The sequence below is a fragment of the Chlamydotis macqueenii genome, chromosome 3, assembly GCF_036417535.1.
Source record: "Chlamydotis macqueenii isolate bChlMac1 chromosome 3, bChlMac1.mat, whole genome shotgun sequence".
Classification (NCBI taxonomy): Eukaryota; Metazoa; Chordata; class Aves; order Otidiformes; family Otididae; genus Chlamydotis; species Chlamydotis macqueenii.
The window spans coordinates 40,188,567-40,208,245 of record NC_141558.1 but is presented as its reverse complement, the minus strand read 5'-3'; the positions used below and the strand labels follow the sequence as shown (position 1 = coordinate 40,208,245).

Genomic DNA, 19,679 nt, shown 5'->3' with positions numbered 1-19,679 from the left:
CACGTGGAGGAGAGAGCCCTCCTTCGGCACCGGCTCTCCCGGGCCCGAAGCCCAGGAAATGGCGGTCGGTGGGCCCCGCCCGCCCGGGCCGGGCCGCGGCGGCAGAGGCGGAGCTGCGCGTCATGGCCGCCAGCCGCCTTCCCCCGAGCACACTCAGCCTGAAGCAGGTAGGAGCGGGTGGGTCAGGCCCCCATCTTGTCCCCCCGATCTTGGCAAATGGCAGCAGCAGGGCGAAGGGAAGAGATCAGCGGGAGCCGGGCTGTGGGCCCCGGCGGGCGGGCAGTCCGTCCTCCGGTGTGGCCGGAGGGGGAGCCGGCCTGTGCTGTATGTTGTGCGTACAGCTAGCCTCGGGCAGCATAATGTGTTCCACATTTATATGAAATTTACGTTTCTTGGGCTGGGATCTTAGGCAATTTTTGAGAAAAGGCAATGGGGGGACTTTTTATGTTTGTTTAAACGTCCCTCAGAGCAAACAAAGCCGCTGAGGGCAGAGCTGGCAGCAAAGAGTGTTCCCTCTCTCCTTCCCAGTTCTTGAGGCGACAGCAGGTTCTCCAGTTGTACAGGAAGATCCTGCGGGCTATTCGTGAGGTCCCTGCTGAAGCAGATCGCCGCTATTTGAAGGACTGGGCCAGGGAGGAATTCAGGAGGAATAAGGGTGCTACAGAAGAGGTGAGGATGGGAACCTACAGCCCTGACGGCCTGCCCAGCCCGGGGAACGGTCGGTGTGCTGTCCTGTACCCCATCACTGGGCTTGTTCTGTAGGTGCCACTTCCAGACTGGTGAGAAGTCTCCTGTTATTTTCTTTTGAGGAGCATTTATGTGAAGAAATAATTCAGCATCTCTAAATATTAGTCCGTTAATTAGCAGTAGTGTTTCTCTGATTTCCAGATAATAATCTGGAGTTAAAAAGCTAAAAAAACCAAACATCTTGCTTACTCAAACCACAGATCAGAAAAAGAAGTGTATTGAATACTACAGTAAGTAACATATGAACTTATTAATGGCCAAGCTTTCTATAGCTTTTTATCTTTAATTTCAGCTGTGTTCAAGCTGAACACAATCAGATTGGAAGGTTGTGGCTATGAACCATGTATGAAACGCAGAAACCTTTATGTTTCTTGTATGTCTCCTGTCCTCTGCTTTCTAGTTTGCTCCTTTTTCTAGCTAGTGCTGTGGGAATTGATGGCTGAATTACGCAGACAAAGCATTACAGTACTTAGATAAAAATTCGTGTTGAGAGAAACATGCAGTTGCTGTGTAAAACACCTCTCTTCATAGTGCCTGTGTGCAGGTGTCACTACTTAATTGCAAAGGTGGTAGACACACAGGCATTAAAATAGGAGTTTGAATCCAGTTCAAAACTGAGTTTTAAAGCAATGTCCCCAAAAACATCATTAAGGAACTGGAGAAGGTTAATTTATTTGATCACCTGTTTTTTAACCATGTCAGGGACTATAGTGTTACTTCACACCAATAGATCACAATAGTGCTGCTAAGAAGTGTATCCATGTCAAAGTGTTAAAATCCGCATGCTTCTGTAAAACCTGTGCTGCGTACAGGTGTTCGGTTCAGTACATTCCATTTTGTTTTACAGGATGCAATCAGGATGATGATTACTCAAGGCAACATGCAACTTCAGGAACTTCAAAGAACACTTAAGCTGGCAAAATCCTGATCTTAATTTTACTGGCAGCTGGACTTTTCATCATTTCATAGCACAGAATGTGGTTATAATAGCAGTCTTTGCTGGCAAACTGGTAATGCTGGAAGGTAGAATCTACCACAGTGGGTTTTGTTTGTTTGTTTTTTTCCCCTTCCTCTTTTCAATTTGTTTACCCTTCCAGGTGGAAATCACTCAGACACAAAGGATTTTAAAGAACTGAATGGATGATGTAGCATGTGCTGTGGGAACAGCAGAAAGCACCAAAAATTGCAGCAGCAGTGTTATGCCAGGGAAATGGAAAATAAATATTAGCCAGATTATTTTGTCTGTTTTCTGTTGTGGCAGCTCTAAGTGGTAACATTAGTATTGGCAACAGCTCTTGCTGTACTGTGCCAAGGACTTTTTTACCAAAATTTAGGATTAAAAAAAACATTTGGGATAAATAAATGGGCCCAAACCAAATAAACATGATAAAACATCAAGAAAATGTTTTGTATATAGATATTGATTTTCAGTTATAACTGAGTTAACAGCAAGTACCTTCAAGTTCGTATTTAAAAGTCAATATAAAATAGAATTACAAGTAGAAAATTCTAACTGCAATTGCTGTGGTTTTTCCAAATGTCATTACTCTACTTTACTTTTAATTGTTAGCTTGTAACTGTTCTTACCTTAATGTAAATGGCAGTACTTTTTTTTTCTCCCATATAATTTAAAAATGCCAAGGTGAGTCTGGGATTTTCTCAGCATAACTAGCCAGACAACAGTAGAGAGATGCCTGACTATCCAGTATTAGGAAACCCTTCTTTACTGAAAGAGTGGTCAGGCACAGGAACAGGCTGCCCAGGGAAGTGGTGGAGTCACCATCCCTGGAGATGTTCAAAGAACGTGTAGACATGGCCCTTCAGGACGTGGTTTAGTAGGCATGGTGGTGCTGGGTTGATGGTTGGACTTCACCTTAGAGGTCTTCTCCAACCTTAATGATTCTGTGATGAGGAAGCCACCACCCATGCCAAGCAGGCTTTCTGCTGAGCTAGTGAGCTGGATGGTCTCACAGCAAGTGCGGTCAGTGCCACCACTGGCACAAAGGAAGGGGCCAGGCAGTGTTCCCCATCCAGGCTACAGGGAAGAAAGACCCCACTGAGGTGCAGGGAGTATGCTTTTTACTGGAGCCAAACAAAGGGTCTTCAAAGCTATGTAGTTCACTAAAGCTGCTCTGCAAAGAGCTGCTACTTAACAAGAATGCTGGGTGGTTGCTTCCCCCCCCCCCCCCCCCGTTTATTTTCCTGGAAGTCACTGTAGAATCCTTTCCTGTGATGTTTATTTAGCTTTGCAGTAAAGGATGTGGTACAGGCAACCAGTGAGGCTGCTAAAGAGTTCAGGTTTGTACAGACTGAATGAGCTTCTAATCAGTCCATCAAAAATACATATGTCTAAATATTTTGTTAAAAAAATCTAAATTTTGTTAATATTTGCTGATAGAATACACTGACAGAACATTAGTGTGCTGGGGATTGATTTTTCACATGACCTGAAAATGCTGTTTAGAAAGGAATGCTGACTAAACGAACCTGTAATCAATGTCAGCTTGTTCTTGCACGTAGCTCTCCCTTTCTCTTCAGCCAGTGGTTTGATTTCTGCTCCTTAATTAGGAAACTTTTCCCAGCCACCTCATCACAGCCCTCATTTGGACCCCCTGAGTCTGCACTGACTCGTTTGGCTCCAGTTTCTACATTTCTTGGTTGTAGCCACAGAATCCAGGAATAGGTCTTGACAGGCAGGCCCTGGCCAGCTGCTGACCCCCTGAGTACTGCTGCCCAAGATCTCCACTGCTTTCTGGGCTCGTCAAGATAAAATTGCCTGCCAGAAGCCTTTAGGAGACCAAGTACAGTCTGCTGGGGTAAGTTAGTTTATTCCAAGCGTATGCTGCAGAGAAAGGTAGATTAATAGGGGTATTTTGTAATCCTTCAACTCTAGTTGTTTTGAAGGAGGGAGGACTAGAGAGGGGAATAGTAAGGAATTATCAGAAAATGCCTCCCTTTATTTTACAGTACACTTGGCTTCAGAAATCTCTGAAAACAGTACTCTGCCGCCACGTTACTGCCTGTCTTACCTGACTGTTCCAGTGGGTACCGCGGCAGCGCAGTTCATACGTGAAGCAGATTAGCTATCGCCATAGCCTTGCTGTTTCCCTGGCACTCGTGCAAGCTCAGGAATGTGTGTGATCAGCGGCACAACTCAGCCCTGTGCCAGGAACTTCCAAAATGGTGGGTGCATGCGTCAGCCACCAACTGGCAGCCAGTCCCTGCAGCCTCCCTTAGGACAGATGGTAGATGCAGTTTCCATGTTTTATAGCCACAAATACAAAAGCCTAGAAGTCCAAGTCCAATTTTCTGCTTCCCCTTCTGAGTCAAGTGAGGGGATGTTGTCAATTTTCTCTGGCTAGAAAATATTACACCACAGACTTCTGAGCAACACTTAATTTTAATTGCTTGGCAAAAACATTCACTTTATCAAGATGATACAAAACTTAAATAGCATGCTTCTGCATTCCTACAGTAGCTTCAACAAAACTGTAAACATAGGAAAGTGTCTCTATTAGACTACAGAACTCAGAGCAATAAAACTAGTATTTCTGTAACGGCAGATATACTTTTGTCTTGATAGTGCATTAATAGGAACTTTAAAAATATTGTTATATAATACAATTTTATTTGCTTTACATACCTGCTAAGAAGATGAAAGCTTCACTGCTAATTAGTCAATGGTGTCTTTAATTCTGGAAAGTATTTTGTATTGATTTTAAGGCTCCTCAGTACAGAAAAAAAAAAAAAAAATTCTCCTAGGCATAACAGTACTATCCTGTGTTTGAATTGGTTTTGTACAATTGTTCTATCATGATCTGTTAAGTAAACTTACTTTTCTAACAGAATCTGATGGAGCCTTCTCAGAAGTTAAGGAGGAAACCCTAAAGGGATGCAGATAAAATGAGTTACAGTGACTCTAATTTATTTGGAGTCTGTCAACCTGGATGACATTGATGATTTTATTTTTTTATTTTGTAACAAAACACATCCATAAAAAAACATTCAGTTTTCTTTTGTGGGATTGTGTGTGAAACCAATCCTAGGATCTGCAGACTCACCAGCACCTGGCCTCTCTTTTTAGAGGTACAAGGGAAAAAACAGAGAGGAATCGTTCAGAGGAACAAAGGAAGACAGTCTGGAAAAGGTGTCTGGGAGAAAATCCTGGCTCTACAGAAGAATAAGCATCTGAGTACAGGGAACCAAGCTTTCACTTTTTTATCTAAAGGACTTTTCCAGGCTTCTTCAGTAGTAGAAAATTCAGCCATTTGCTGCTTGAAGGAAAAGAGATTTATATAAAAATTACACCTAACAAGTAGGGCATGTTATGGTAAAGTATTTGCCATCTATATGCCCTAAAAAAAAAAATTCTCAGTCAGGACACCCAAGTATGGCCCCCAAACCACGTAACCACAAGGAGCTTTGGAACCAGAAAACGATTAAAAAAAAAAAAAAAAAGGACAAATCTAATTTAGCATTTGTTTTAACAACGTAAAACCAAAAGCAAAGCAAAGTGGCAACCGCAGCCTCTGTACCTAATGGGATGAGACTCACCTTGCATCTCACGCTGTGGGAGCCTGGCCTCTCCCAACTGGAAGCCCACATCTGCCACCTACCTGGGCTTGTAATGTGACTTGGTTCTGTGGCTTCTCTCCGCTGCGCAGAGGGAGGCCATGGGGAGTATCTAAAATAGTGTCCATAGCCCTTCATCACTAAGGAGTTTCTGTCGAAAGCTCTCAAACATCTGGCACTTCTTTCAGTGCTGGCATCACCACCTGTTTACATGTAGCATACAGTGGAACCCTCTAGCCACACATGACCTATGTGGAAATAAGGAGATTCCCTTTTCAGAAAGCAATTTTGGTTTCTAACGCAGTTTGTTTTCAAGCAGCACCTGGAAATTGAGACTGCAGTATTTAACAGACTCTTGGAAATAACAAAGAAGGGATCTAATCTGCAGCATCTTGTTGTCATCAGTACAGTCTGCATATGAATTCTCCTCGGTTCTGGAGTTTCCAAAGTTATTTCTGCTCCTGAAAAAGAGCATTTTGTTTGGATGTAACAGGCACTACAAATGCATATATCTAACAACATTCCAGATTCCTGTACAGCAGGTTCCAAAATGAGTCCCACACCTGCTTGGTAGATGCTAGCTCTCTTTCTGCACCTTAGTCCTTAATTTGCTGAGCTCCTCTTCTAAACTTTTAATGTGCTCCTTGAGCGCAGCTTTGTCTTGCTGTGCTTTCTGATTAGCTTGGCACCGGGCTTCTTCTATCTTCCGTTCATACCACTTCTCCATCTGCGTGGAAACGGCCTCAAAGAAGTACTGTGTTATCTCCAGGGCCTGGGAGGTGTCTCTGAGCGGCGGGGCAGGTGGCTGTCCCACAGGCAGGGCGGAGGGCTGCTGCTCCTGGCTCTGATGCGCCCCGGCGTGGTGCAGGGCTTTGTGCCTTGACTGCCCACTTTTGCTGGACTTCTTTGTCTGTGTTCCTTTGTCGATGAAGTAGCCGCTCTGTGGTTCAGTCTTTGCAGGTTCAGTCAAGGGCTGCAAAGCAGCTTGAACCTTAACGTGTCTTAATTTGGAGCCCAAAAGCTCAGCGGAGGGCAGCTCCTGCTGGAACCTGTGAAAGGTGCTGCCACTAACAGCTTTGTCCTTTGGTCTGACATCTTGAGCAGGGGCAGAAGAAGAAACTGGTCCGCCAACGATTATCTGCTGCTCTGTACCTACAGAATAAAATATATACATAATAGTTAGCAAAACTCTGGCCATTTATTTTAGCATTCAGAAATCCTCGTTGTTCAATGAATGATGCGGTTTCCCGTGTACTAGAGGCTTGTACTAGTTAATCACACCTTCACAGTCAGGTGATACAATAAAGAGTCATTAAAAGAGAAAAGCTGGCTCAGGCAGAGAGGCACTGCAGTGCGGCTGTGTGACTACTGACTGAAACAATCAAAGGACTTCACCAGAAGGATACGTAACAAGGATCAGGCTAGATTCCCAAAGTAGTTTATATCTGCTGATAGTTTTGACCCCCTTGCTTCTACAAGAATCAAAGCCCCACTAATTTTGCAAAGGTAACACATTTTGATGCTTCTGAACTGTTCAGTGCAGTACAGCTCACACTCATGCTGCCACCAGATCCCCTGTGCGGTCTTCTGCCTTTCTATTCTGATCTGGTATCCATGTCCCTGTCTGCTACCTTTGCATAGTGTTTTTTGGGGGGCATATACAATGCACTTTACAGAAGCCCAGGGCTTTGACAGCACTCTCCTTGGCTGTGGAAACCTGGGCATTCTGCCTGTTTCTTTTTCCCTCAAAAGCTTCCCTGGCCAAGCACAGAGAGGTGGCTTGAACCAAAGTCTTCCCTATCTTCAGGTGGCCGTGATCCCTGAATGGGCTTGAATGTTCTCAAGCTGGTTCCTGTCAAATGAACTAATAATTAAAAAGATTTTGGTTCAAGGAAAGAGGAAAAAGTGGGAGGTTTATTCTATATCCTTGCACTTTGAATATCAACAAAGGAAACGAGTATTTTAGGTTCACATCCTTGCACCCTGCCATTATAGGTTCCATACATCTGAAAAGCACTAAATGCAATACATTTTCTTCAGTAGACTTCGGATAATCTGCACACCTTCCTGACAGACAGTGAGATGGGAGCAATTCTGACTGAGAAGCTGGAGAAATTTCAGAAAACAGAGTTACTCAGACCACCAAAGGACTTGGCTTCGAAGACACAGTGACAAAGAAGCATCAGGAAAAGCCACCTGGAATTCCACCCATGTTTTACAATATTCCCCGCAGCTGCCTGGAAGTGTATTCTAATGCCAAGACATTATGCATATGAATGGGGGAAAAGCACACAGCCAGCATTAATAATATTTGTGGTGTTAATGCAAGTAGCCCTCAGTTAATTAGCTTGCCTTTGAAGGAATATGACATCTGAGTACCTGACAGCGTTGTACCTGACGCACCATCTTGTTGAATGCAAAAATGTTGCCCAAAGCTCTGTTCTGACATCTGGACTCTGCTCCTTCCCCCGTCTTCCGAGAGGCTGTTTGGGAGCGTGATGAAGGAATGCTGGTGGGAGCCCTCTGACTGCAGCACGGTTTGGTTGGCTTTACAGTCCTTGGCACTGTGGGGGTTGTTCTCAGTATCCAGGGTCTCCGTGAGAGACTCGCAAGTGGACAAAGTTGATTTTGGTCTTGATGACCTGGAATCTCCAGAAAGCTTGAGCTCCAGATTCTGAATCTTCAACATGCACCATGTCTTCAGCTCATCGACCAAGGAAAGCTGTGAGAAAGAGACTGTAAATTAGATGATCCTATGATTACATCCTATGGTTCCTGGGCTGCTGAGGACACGTGGCAGGGACAAAGAGAAGCAAGCCTGGTACCTGTGGGCTTAGACTCCCTGTACAGATACGCATGCTGCCACTGGGAATATTTAAAGGACTGCAAATTGGAAAAGATGAAGAATTATGCATTATCTAAATGAAAGGCACCCTCTTCAGTCCAAGCTACCATCTCTTAGATTTGAATGTGCTACTTCAAATGCAACTCTAAGGCCTCTGATCAAGGCTGATTTGTTTAATCATACAGTCAATGGTACTGGCTAAGTGCAAGGAATATCACATGTGGTCAAAGCTGCCATTTTTAAGAGTGAAGTTCGAATTAGACACTGCTGGGACACAGCCTTTAAACCATTACTAACCTGTGCTCCTCTGTTCATTGGGTGACAAGGAGGAGTCCAACACTCAATGAGAAATTACTAACAGCTTTCAAATTACAAAGGTGCTTAATAAGTGTCAGCTGCAGAGGGATTTGCTAGTAACCACTTAGGTAACCATTTAAAATGTGAGTAGCTCTTTTACCCTCTTGTTCATATGACTCCTATGCACATGGACATTTAGTCCACGCATTTAGTAAAGCCCAGCTCAGTTTTGCCATTACTTTCAATGAGACCCAACAGAACAGGAACAGCTGGTATCACTTAATGGTAACTTCAGTTCACCTGATGCATCACTCCAGGATCTCACTTCTTAAATGGAGATTGCAAGGACACAGAGCACAAGCCCAGACATTCAGAAGCCAATATAATCCTTATGTCTCTTACTGTGAAATAAAAAATAAAGCTGCCTTAGTTTGAGAAGTGGTTTTCTTTGGAGAAGAGAGTTCTGCGGATGTTAGCCCAAAGTATCTTAATCAGTAGTTTATGCTGGGATTATAACAGCTGCCAGCCTTTTATCACAGATTCGGAACTGTCTTACAAGAAGTCATGACTTTTACTAGCAAAAAGTGTATTTCTCTATTCCTAGAAGAAGGCCAATAATAAGAAATTTAACTGTACTTTAAGTTTATCTATGTAAGTAGAGGAATACAAATTTCTTAGCATGTTCTAATGGTGAATTTGTGCAGAAGCTAGAGGGGGAAGAGCTGGATCTCCACAGGAACAGTTATTCTTGTAATGCTGGTTAAACAAATACAAAAAGAACTTGTCTACTGGCAGTAATGCACAGCTTGGAGATGGCACACTGTTGCCAAAGTCAGAGGGAAGAACTGCACCCTTTAATACATGGGGGAAAACAAAAGATCAGACAGAGGAGTAGGGAGAGATTCCCAGGGCACACAACGAAATGGATGAGAAGTAAAAGGAACACCACAGACCTTAGCCCTTTGTTCCTATTTGCAGGTGTTCCTGCAGACATCCTTTAACTAAGCAAAAGCTGAACGCACAACTGTTAAAAATGTGGTGGTAGGAATTTTTGCAAAGCACTAGGTTAGAAAAAAAAAATATATATATTTTGTTATAGATCCCACACTTTAGAGTCACCAAATTAAATTATGACAGTGGGACTGGATTTCACATTCACCACTTCTAATGCAAAAGCTTTCTAAGTTTGGTTTAGAGAGTAAGGTGGTGGATAGGAATAATTTGTTCTCTGAAGTTCCTTTGCCTGTTCCAACAGATGAGAGAAATCTCCAATATTCTCTCTGCCTGCTGGAACAAAACTCTTGAGCTGATCTAGATAACAGGGAGTAGCTTTTTCAAGCCCTACCTGCCGTTTCTCCCCCTCATTTTTTTCCAGCTCAGTGTGCTGTTGCAGGCGGTGCAGGCACTCCGTTCTCTCTGCGGACAGCCTCTCAGCCATAAGCTTGTCCAAAACACGGAGCTTTGGGGAAAAAAACCACAATTTAGCTGAGACGGTCATGTTAAAAACCATATAAACCTCCCATGTGTGAACCTTGTAAGTCAAAGTACAGTCTGTCTTTCAGTCTTCATTTCTAGGAATGCTGCCAACTACGATTAAATATAGCTTGCAAAAAGTTTCAATCACAAAACTATTGATTAATAACAATTACATTACAAATAAAAACAATTTAGGGAATCTTGAATCTCAGTGCAAATAGAAGGGATTTTTCAGCAAGAAAGGATTCAGCAAGAGGGATTTTTACAATTACAGACCAACCAGCTGTAGGGCTGCCTTCTGTCTTTAAGTTTCCCTCTTAGGGCCTCAGACACTTTAGATTTATTGTCTAAAGAAGCACCTGAAGCCACTTACCACATTAAACATGTTTTTCTCAAGACCCTGGTTTGCAACATTAGATCCCTGTGGAATGTCACAATTTCCTGCTCTTGACTATTAGATTTCAGATTCTTTTTTACAACACGAGAAGCAATAAACGAAGCATGACAATGAAAATATTCATTAAGCTTAGGATATGTTTCTAACAGTCATGTGGGTAAGCAGACCTCCAGGTCATATTCTTACCTGATGTTGAGTTTTGCTTTCCATCTGGCCCAGCTTAACATTCATCTTATCTTGTACTGTCCCAAACTCAGCTTTTATCTCTTCCACCGTTGCTTCCAGCTGATTCTCCAGTTTATTTATCAGGGGCTCACAACGACATCCATTTATCGGTGCCTGAAAGGAGAAATAAATTTACTTGCTACATTCTGCTGCCCTCTTAGCGCACCTGGAACATCATCACAGCCTCCTTGAGTCAGGCTTGGGCTCTTCTGTGCCACGTACTGTATCTCACCCTCCTGCTAACATCTTACAGCAGCTCAGCCAACAGGCTGTTAGTTGGAAAAGCACAGACTAGAAAAGGATTGATCTGATTTATATGGACACAACCTAACACCGCAGTGTTGATTTTGCTGAGGCAACAAGCAATGAGCTCAGATGACGTATGCCATGGTACTGCGTGCTGTAAGAGAGGATATCACATTATAAGCCTATGCCCCCTGTCTTGATGCCGTAATTCTGAATTGTACTAAAAAAAAAAAAAAAAAAAAAAAGATCTGATTTGGTGGATATGTGTGTTTTTCTGTGCATTTTTTTTTTTAACCTAATGCCAATAATGTGCTCTTTTTTTTTTTTTTTTGTACTGTATGGCAAGGTCTCACTGCTCCTGTCTGCCTTCACCCCGCTGGCGTTCAGCTGACCCTTACCTGCTGTTCCCACGCTCGCTGCTGCGCCTGCCTTTGACTCACACAACACCAGCCCAAGGCTCCTCTGCAAGGGCAGCTGCACTGACCACGTTTAAATCTCTCGAGACGGTCGCAAAAGGCTCCCATAAGCGAGGACAGCTAATCCTCATTGGCCTCCTCTGCAGTCCACAGGCAGAAATTAGCTCCTTCAGGGGGATGAGTCAGAAGCCCAAAGCGGCTGCTCTGAATCTGTCTGCAGAGGAGCCTCCCTCTCTCCTTTGGCCCTGCAGTACTGTTTCACAAATTGGGGATTATTCCTTTGGCAGGGGAAGGTGGGTGGTTTGCGGAGTGCTGGAGAAAGCTTCAGAAATACAGGTACTTAAGAAATGTTTTGCTATGCAGGGCCTGAGGGCATCAAAGAACACAGATGAGCAAAAAAGAAGGGGAGAGAGGAGTGTCATGTATTTCAAGAAATACAAGGGAGTCTAGCTCTATTAAGCGAATCTTTGTGAATAGATAAGAATTGTATCCAAATCCTATCTGCTTTCTCCACCTTTCTTCCTGCTCCCCAAGTCCCTCCTACGGGCCCATCCTCCTACCATCAAATCCTAGGGGCAGGGAGATGCTCCTTTTAACACACCAAACAGTCCTCCATCCTTCCTGATGTCTGCTATTAGGATAATCCCATTTCCCGGTCTGGAAATTTCCCAAGTGTTACACAGTGAAATGTTGGAAAATCTGGCCAGTAAAACCTTTGAAATCTGACTTGAGTCATCTCCAGAATCTGCTGAATTTCTTAACTACAGCACGGGACCGAGGAGAGCCGGTGGATGGATGTGAGAAGCTAAGGAAATTAAAGGACTGAACTCCCAGAGGTACAGGAGGGCAATATCAAGAAAACAACAATATAGACTTTTTACAATGTCTACAGGGTAATTTGCTGACTGTTTTCACGCTTTCTTATAAACATGTACTGGTAAATACTCACGTAATAAAATGACTAAAATATTGGTCTCTAAACTGGAATAAATGCACATGAGCTGGTAACTCCAGGTTTATTTGTGAACCAATTTCTGTACAGCTCCTGCCTCCGGCAATTCTAGAATCCCCAAAGACGTGTTGCAATAAACAGAAAGAACTGAAACAAAATGTATCGCACATACTTCCAGCTCTCGGTTTAGGTACTAAGCTTCAGTGCTCCCACACTGCTCTAGTTTATTCTCCTTGGAAAAGCTCTTTGCATTTCCTCTCAGAAATCTTAATATTTCGAAGTGTATCATACAATTTCCAGTGTCATTTCCAATCACTGTTCACACCTTATCTCCAAAAAGCAAACACTTTGCAGATCTAAACTAGTTAAGGATGTTTTCTTTAACACGCACAAAACCAGTTTATTGTTTACCAGACTTCAGGCCAAAATGCAGCTGAAGCCCAAACAAGGAAAACAAATCCAGTCACGATCTCATACCCCTGAGAGTGCAGCTAACCAAGCGCATTTTCTATCAGTTAGCTGACTGTGCCCCAGCTCCAAGTGCTGCTCCCTGTGTCTCCCTCCACGGGGGCAGCGGCCGGCTCACCTGCATCACCTTCCCGTCCTTTCCTCGATAGAGCGTGTAGAGCTGGTAGGCTCGGACCTCGTGGGGAGGGGGTGGAGAGGAGCAGTGATGCTTACTTCTGCGCTTAGGCACGTTCTGCTGGGGCCGAGGAAGCGTCTGCTGGTCAGCTGGGGAGATGGGGTCTGAGAGTGCCGAAACCTGTATAAAATACACACAACGTTTTCCCTGTTTATGAGCCCCCAAGTAAACTATTTCTGGTGGGAACGGGAGAAATCCATTGTGACAATTACAGTAACAACCTGATTAAAGTGCTTGATCTAGCTGCAGTGGCTGGCCGCAACCTTGGTGTCTGCCAGAAAAATAACCAGATTTCTGCACAAACCCAGTTCATGTGACCTTCAACAGCAGAATTTCCCCACCAGAAATCAATTTTGTCTGAAGATTACCTCTGCCCCACAAGCACAGTGGGGCTTCTGCCCTGACTCACCCACATGCCGAAGGGACACTTGTACTATTGCTCAACAACTACCCCTTCCTCTCTCTGCTGTTTTAAATCTACTGATACCTTTTCCTTTGGCTTTTTCTTTTTGCTTTTCTTCCCTCTGGGATCTGGTGAGGTTGACCGGGGTTCATCCTTCAGATCACTCTTCCTCTGCGGTGGCTGGTCACTGCTTGGCGTGTCGTCAGCAGCGGAGACGCTGCCCTGCTTGAAGCAAAGACAGGGAGTTCAGAGCAGTTACAGAGATGGGGATAAGGTGCCTTCTCTTCGGTTTCCCAGTTTTAAGCTGCTCTGCGCACGTGAGCGGGCAAGTCTTCAGCAGCAAAGCACAACAGCCTTCCTCAGACAGATGCCATGGTCATGCACAAGTGATGGCTCCAAACAGATTTCGTCCTGATGGGTTTTATTTACACTCCCTCCTCACAGCAGACGCAGCTGGCAATGCTGGGCCATACCTTGCTCTGTACCACTTCATCCCGTGGTACCGACTGAGCTCGCCTTTCCTCCTTCAGCCTCTCTCTCTTCTTCCTCAGGCTTCTCCCACGGTTAAAGCGCGAGACCTGAAGGCAGATCACACTGATGTCATGCTCTTTCGTACCACAGATGCCAAGTAACAGAGCAGACCTTTTCCACCTCTGTCTAAAAGGCAAAGGATAAAGGAGAGCGCACGGCCAGATGGACGCTGATGGGTGTTTATACCCGTGAAAACACCTCACCACCGCTGAGCTAAGGCTATCAAGGCCCCCTCCTGTGTCCTCAGGCTGGTTGCCAAGCCAAGCCCAGCCCTTCTCATGCAAAAAGGACAAGGAGGAGCAGGGCAGGGATTGTGCCTGGTCTCATACAGAGCCCTCCCACGTGCCTTCTGACCTGAAGAACGTTGTAGCATTTCACACACAGCAGCAGAGTACAAACAGGACATTTTGTCCCCATTTCAAAGCATCTTCCAGTGTGAGCAACATCTTAGGGCTGGGACATGTCTGAGGCAGGCAGCTGAGTGACACAACCCAGGAGCTTTTGGGTCCAGGGCAGCTTTCTAACCCCTGGGCCACTGCAGGGAACAAGTGCCGCTGGCTGCTCCATCCTCTGCCAGTCAGGACAGTGGGACCTCTGACAGTGCTTAACGCTGAGGCTTAATCTGCACACCTTGCTGAGCCTGGGGACTGAAAGGCTCCACGTCTATAGACCTGAGGCCAGCGCACAATGCCAGCAGAAACGTAGGCACCTTTCACAGCAGAAGATTGAGGACCAAGGGATGTGGCCTCTCAAGTGTAGCTGGCCTCAGCTCCATGCGTATGCGTGCATTGGGGAGAGGTCTGTAACGTACCTGTGATGCTTTAGTGAGGAGTAGCGCAACCTCAGGGTTATTGTGCTCTCTGGCAACCTCTAGAGGGGTCTGACCTGCCTGAGAGGAAAAAGAAAACGGCATTTCCTTCAAAACACAAGCTGCTGGAAACGTGGAATTTCTCCACCCAAAGTGAGTACATGCTCTGTGCACAAGAGTAAAGTGACTAACTGCTTTCATTTCCCAGATTCAATGCAACTCTAACACCCAAATATTTTCTGCCAACACTGTGAAGAGTGTTGAAGGGAGTCTGCGTTAATACAAAATACCAGAGAAACTTCATGTCCTGCTTACATTGTTGACAACAGATGCATCAGCCCCTGCCTCCAGCAACAGCTTAACCACCTTCCTGTGATTCAGAGCAGCTGCTACATGGAGCGCCGTATCCCCTGCCTGCAAGTTAGAAAGCAGAAAACAACCGCGTCACTCAAGTCCTTGGGTCTCACCCTGCAGAAATCACACCTTCCTAAAACATGTTCAGAGGTCAAAAGACCTACACATACTGATGTAACAACTAAGCTTAAATAAGGCCTGGTCAATAAAAAAAAAGCAGAGTTGGGATGAAGGGGACAGGAGGTGGCAAGGAGCTACTTCAGGGCAAGGAGCTACTGCAGCGTCGTTTTGAGAAACGCAGCTGGGGCACAGGTCATCTGGTTTAACTAAACCAAGCGACACACGATGCAGCTTGGAGACAGCCCAGCTCCACCACCAGCAAACAGGTACAATATCTGAGGGCAGAACCAGTTTTCCCATCACAACTTTCTTTTCTTTTTCTTTTCTTTTTTTTTTTCCAGGTTTGATTATTTGGTGTGCAGGTGGCCATGTATCATATTACTCAAAAAATAATCAGATAGGTACCAGCAGCGAGATGGCTGGTGTTCTCTTCATGAGATTCCTCAAGAGAAACAGGTTTTGGACCAAAGCCAGGCGGCGATCCAGGTCCAGCACTAACTTACTGCCCTGCCCTTGTCCCGGCGCAGTGAGGTGAAGACGGCTGTGATCAGATTCAGGCACTGGTAACAGAGCCAGCAGCTGCTCAAGGGAGATGGGACACGTATATACAATGCCCTCCTGTCCCCTTTGCCTTGCATTTTGCTTTCAGAAAATTACATCTCCTTGAGACTACTGGAAATCTACTGCTGGTTGATAACTTGGATGAGACGTATTCATAAATAAAATCATTATATGTGCAAATATAGAACAACTTCAGGTAGTGCTGGGGAACGAAGGGAAGGGGTGTCTCTCTGGGCCTGGTTCACACCAGTTAATCTTAATATTCAGAATATTCAATAGCTCAATTTTGCAAGTTAAAAAACTCATTTCCAAATAAAATTACATAGTAAATTTAGCATGCTGAAACCCATTTGGGTTGCTGTAGAATCTCATATCTAAGAAACAAGGTTAAATGTACAGATCAGAAAACATCTTTATGATCCTCAACTACGCTCGGAAAATTTCCCAGGAACAGGAGATGATGTGGTTAAGCACCACAATCTGTTTAGCTAGCAGATTTAACACATTTTGATGTACTAAATCTATTCCCTCCTACCACCCAATTAGGCTATGCTATAGGCACAGCAATCAATTACTTCTCTATAAAACAACTATGGATGATTAATCCTAGGTTAGGCTGATCATTACTTTGAATTTAAAGCACACTGTTTCTTTATTTTTATGTCCTTTTAATTCACCCTACAGCAAAATGCAGCAAAGAAAAATATTCCACAGGAATTCACACTTTTGTAGCATCTGAACATTAGTGAGTTCTGATTCACAAAGTCTCTGTAATGAACATAGGGTCATTAAATCCTCGTTACAGAGGAGGAAATGAGCTCCCATAAAATGACTGAGTGTCTTGCCCAGTCCCATTCTGCACAGAACTGGTAAAGACCCACAAGCACCAACTCCTAACCCTATGCTACCACCTCTGCCCCAAACCTCCTTTCTACACCAACGCACGATTGCAGACCCTCATAAACAGGCAATGCTTTAAAGAAATGATGCAAATGCGATGGCAAAATAATAATCCACAGATGTGCCATTACTTTGAGGCTGTTCTTAACAGCTCAGGCCTTTGGTGGTACAGTGAAACACAGAGTGAAGCGGGATTACTTGGGTAGGAATCCCTGTTCCCAACAACTAGCTGTATGCGAAGGGCGCAGAGTCGCAATGAGGTTCATGCACTGACCTGGTTCTTTTCATGGACAGAACAGAAAGCACTGAGCAGCACCCTAACGATGGGCAAGTGATTATAACGAGCAGCCACATGCAGACAGGTATCTCCTGCCTGCAAACAGAAACAAAGCTCTGAGCATGTAATCACAGTAAGAAAGCTGGCGCTTGTCATGGCGTTCGGGGATGAAATAATCCTATTAAACCAAAAAGAGCAGTAAATGCCACACACCTCCACTGGACAGCAATGCCGTCTTCTCTGTGGTAAAAAAATCTGCTATCATGGGTGGGAAGGTTTAGCAAGAGCTGGGCTCAGGCAAGGCGAGAGTACAAATTCTTTAACCGCTGATGGGAAATACTGGAATAAAATGCTGGTTTACCACACTACAAAACCCGATTTACATTTTCACATTAAATCTATTCTTCTGAACCACAAACCAATGTGATTTGGAAACTGAGCTCAGTGTTGCATATCATGAAGAAAACATGAGGAGTGGAGGCCAGAGCAGCGTCCCCACGAGGGCTGGCACGTATGCAGCTGGGACTAGGAGCTGAGCCCCACAGGTTTCCATTTCTGTGTCCCTCTGCACACCTTGTTATTGAGCAGGGACAACAACATCTGGCTTCCTTTTGTAGGTTTTTTTTTTTTCTTCTCCTTTGTCATGTCAGAATCATCATAAAGTAGGAGGAAAGCTGTCTGAAATGGAAGTCACCTTGAAACTACCTCATTTGACAGACTGACACACAGTATCTATCTCAGCAAGGGCAGCTCTGAAGACTTTCACCACTCCGGCAGAAAACCCCTTTAAGATTTCCACCTTTTTGAGAGAGGAGCCTTTCTGCAGAATTGCACGCCAGTGTATGGGTTGGGCCATTAGGACCCCGAAAAGCAGCGAAAGAAAAAGCTGTCTTGGTCTGTGCAAGAGCAAACCCCGCTTTGGCTCCTTCCACCCCCACTCAAAGAGATGTGTACAAGTAGTGCATCCCTCAGTCCCATCAAAAGCACTCCTGTACATGACGTATACAATGGTTTGTTAGTGGTTCCTTTCAATAGCATTTATAATAAAAATCAAAGCTGAAAGCATTTGAGTATTTCTACAAGCAATATAGCTAAAACAAAGGGACACAAAAATGAACACATTCTTTTCAAAACTCACATTATTTTTGAGGTCTGCTCGAGATCCTCCAAGTAACAAAACACGAGTACTCTGGGAATGGCTATTCTGGCAAGCCAGGTGAAGAGGTGTGTTACCTGCCTTAGAGAAATACAGGAAAGTACAAAAGCCGTATTTAGAAATTGGACATAAGCATTAAGAAATAAAACCTCACAGGTCTTCCCAAAAGAAGATCCACCCAGGGTGGGAAACTGTTGCTATTATTTTTCCAACAATATGAGCTGAATGAATCTGGAAACTGAAATACCTTCTTCATCCTGGAAATTATTTATCTGGGATATAGTAAACGCAGATTGGACAGTCTAACGATATCTGCATTGGTCAAGTCTGTGTGCAGGAAGCAAAGATTCTGGAAACTGTCTGTTTCAGTAATATCAAACAGTACTATCAAGTATTTAAATTAAAGAAATATAACTCTTGTGGTTCAGGTTTCTCCCACGCACACACACAAAGAAACAGACTGCCATGGCACGGCATCTCTGATCTCAAGCACAGCCAGACGCAAGTGCTGCAGGGTGTCAGGCAGACGAGGGTCACAATGATTTCTGTTTCCTTATGATTGTAACACAAACCAGCTCCAAGTCTGGCTGGGTCTGTAGGTGCTCTCACAGGGCAGGATGCAGATTTTAGATTATCGGGAAGCTTCAGTGTTCAGAAAGCATGCCCATCTTCAGGCAAGAGGAGAAGGGGGAAAAAAAAAGCCACCTAAACCCTAGAGAATCACATACTAAGGTTCCTTAAAGAAGCAAACATGCAGTTTTTATGAACAGAAATCAAAGAAGAGTTTGCTTGTGCATTGTCTGTATAAGACTCTGAAGGATGTTATTGCTCTGACAAGTTTTTCTGGCAGCACTTGGCTTTTGTTGGCCTGAAAATGTTTGGAGTTTTTGGCTCTTGGGAGCTAGAAATGAAGTCAACTCAGGTAAAAAGGTTTCTCATGCTTACTAGGCTGCCTGTTCACCTTGATTTTGTCCTCTAATTTGTCCCCATGCTTTCAAGACACAGATCAAAGCTGCAGGGTTTGAATTACAAAAGGCCAACCCTTAGGTGTGGTTATAGGTTCTTCAGTTCCACCTTACAGATTGTTTCAAGCCTGAATGTAGTCTCTGAGCTGTGGTAGACATGAACATTTTCTTTCTTAGCTAAATTGCATTTAAATGTCAATATTTTCCCTCCTGGGTTTATCTCTGAGAAGCCTCTGCAGTGTCTTTATCATTTGCCGTTTGGAAGGTCAGCGTCGGTGGGAAGGCAGAGAGGTCCTGTGCAGTAGATGATGGGTGAGGAGCTCAGTGCTGGGAGAAGTCACAGTGCTGGTGCACAGCGTCAGGGCTCACACAGCAGGCTCACCTGGGTCATCTCCCACAGGGTGACAAACCTCTCACCAGCTTCTGTGAGAGGGAGACTGGGTCCGAGTTGTACCGATGTGGGGGTCGTCACTGATCTACTGAATCTTCACTGAAATGTACAGAGCGATGGAGGATCTAAAAAGAAGGCTACAACTGATCTCATGGGATAAGCTGTGACAGCAGAAGTGTTTTTATTAAGCCAACTTGACTGAAAATTAACTGCGTCTCCAAGGTGATTGCTGGACAGGAGGAATACGGCTACCCAGCTGGTTTACTGGTGTGTTGTCCCACTCCTCAAATGCCTGCCTGACCTGCCTTCAACATCCCAGGTGTCCTGTCTGGCCTCTGCGCTTCACTGAATACAGAACCTGTCTTCATTTGCATTACTCTTTTACATACAGTGCTCA

The 19,679-nt window shown here is 44.5% G+C and overlaps 2 protein-coding genes across 10 annotated transcripts in view; one reads left to right on the top strand and one right to left on the bottom strand.

The window, feature by feature from the left end:
* The first annotated feature begins 75 nt into the window (after positions 1 to 75).
* Positions 76 to 12,325, top strand: LYRM2 (LYR motif containing 2). Of its 6 annotated transcripts, none has more exons than XR_015257990.1 (4): positions 76 to 167; positions 529 to 669; positions 1,595 to 1,757; positions 11,152 to 12,325. XR_015257990.1 is itself a non-coding variant. In XM_086743338.1 (3 exons), exons 1-3 carry the CDS (start codon positions 123 to 125, stop codon positions 1,673 to 1,675), a joined length of 267 nt encoding a protein of 88 aa, XP_086599464.1. In that variant the 5' UTR covers positions 76 to 122; the 3' UTR covers positions 1,676 to 1,983. The 6 variants fall into 6 exon arrangements, 1 of the variants encoding a protein (XP_086599464.1); XR_015257988.1 differs by having other exon boundaries at positions 1,595 to 1,770; XR_015257989.1 differs by lacking the exon at positions 11,152 to 12,325 and adding an exon at positions 1,860 to 1,983.
* The window catches only part of ANKRD6 (ankyrin repeat domain 6), a 110,103-nt gene continuing 93,883 nt past the window's right edge, over positions 3,460 to 19,679 (bottom strand). For 3 of the 4 annotated variants that reach the window (XM_086743336.1, XM_086743334.1, XM_086743335.1), the window contains 11 exons: positions 17,909 to 18,007; positions 16,768 to 16,866; positions 14,874 to 14,972; positions 14,562 to 14,639; positions 13,693 to 13,797; positions 13,304 to 13,441; positions 12,760 to 12,936; positions 10,521 to 10,673; positions 9,807 to 9,920; positions 7,699 to 8,041; positions 3,460 to 6,471 (listed from right to left, as the gene is read on the bottom strand). In XM_086743336.1, the coding sequence (XP_086599462.1) occupies positions 5,897 to 6,471; positions 7,699 to 8,041; positions 9,807 to 9,920; positions 10,521 to 10,673; positions 12,760 to 12,936; positions 13,304 to 13,441; positions 13,693 to 13,797; positions 14,562 to 14,639; positions 14,874 to 14,972; positions 16,768 to 16,866; positions 17,909 to 18,007 (1,980 nt within the window). In that variant the 3' untranslated portion in view covers positions 3,460 to 5,896. The remainder of the gene's footprint in view (positions 6,472 to 7,698; positions 8,042 to 9,806; positions 9,921 to 10,520; positions 10,674 to 12,759; positions 12,937 to 13,303; positions 13,442 to 13,692; positions 13,798 to 14,561; positions 14,640 to 14,873; positions 14,973 to 16,767; positions 16,867 to 17,908; positions 18,008 to 19,679) is intronic. The other variant, XM_086743337.1, reaches the window with a different exon arrangement.

Bases quoted from the DNA above. Each gene is read 5' to 3' on its own strand.
- LYRM2 (XM_086743338.1), top strand. From the start codon at position 123: ATGGCCGCCAGCCGCCTTCCCCCGAGCACACTCAGCCTGAAGCAG. The intron at 168-528 runs GTAGGAGCGGGT...TCTCCTTCCCAG, and splicing joins GCACACTCAGCCTGAAGCAG to TTCTTGAGGCGACAGCAGGT. The intron at 670-1,594 runs GTGAGGATGGGA...TTTGTTTTACAG, and splicing joins ATAAGGGTGCTACAGAAGAG to GATGCAATCAGGATGATGAT.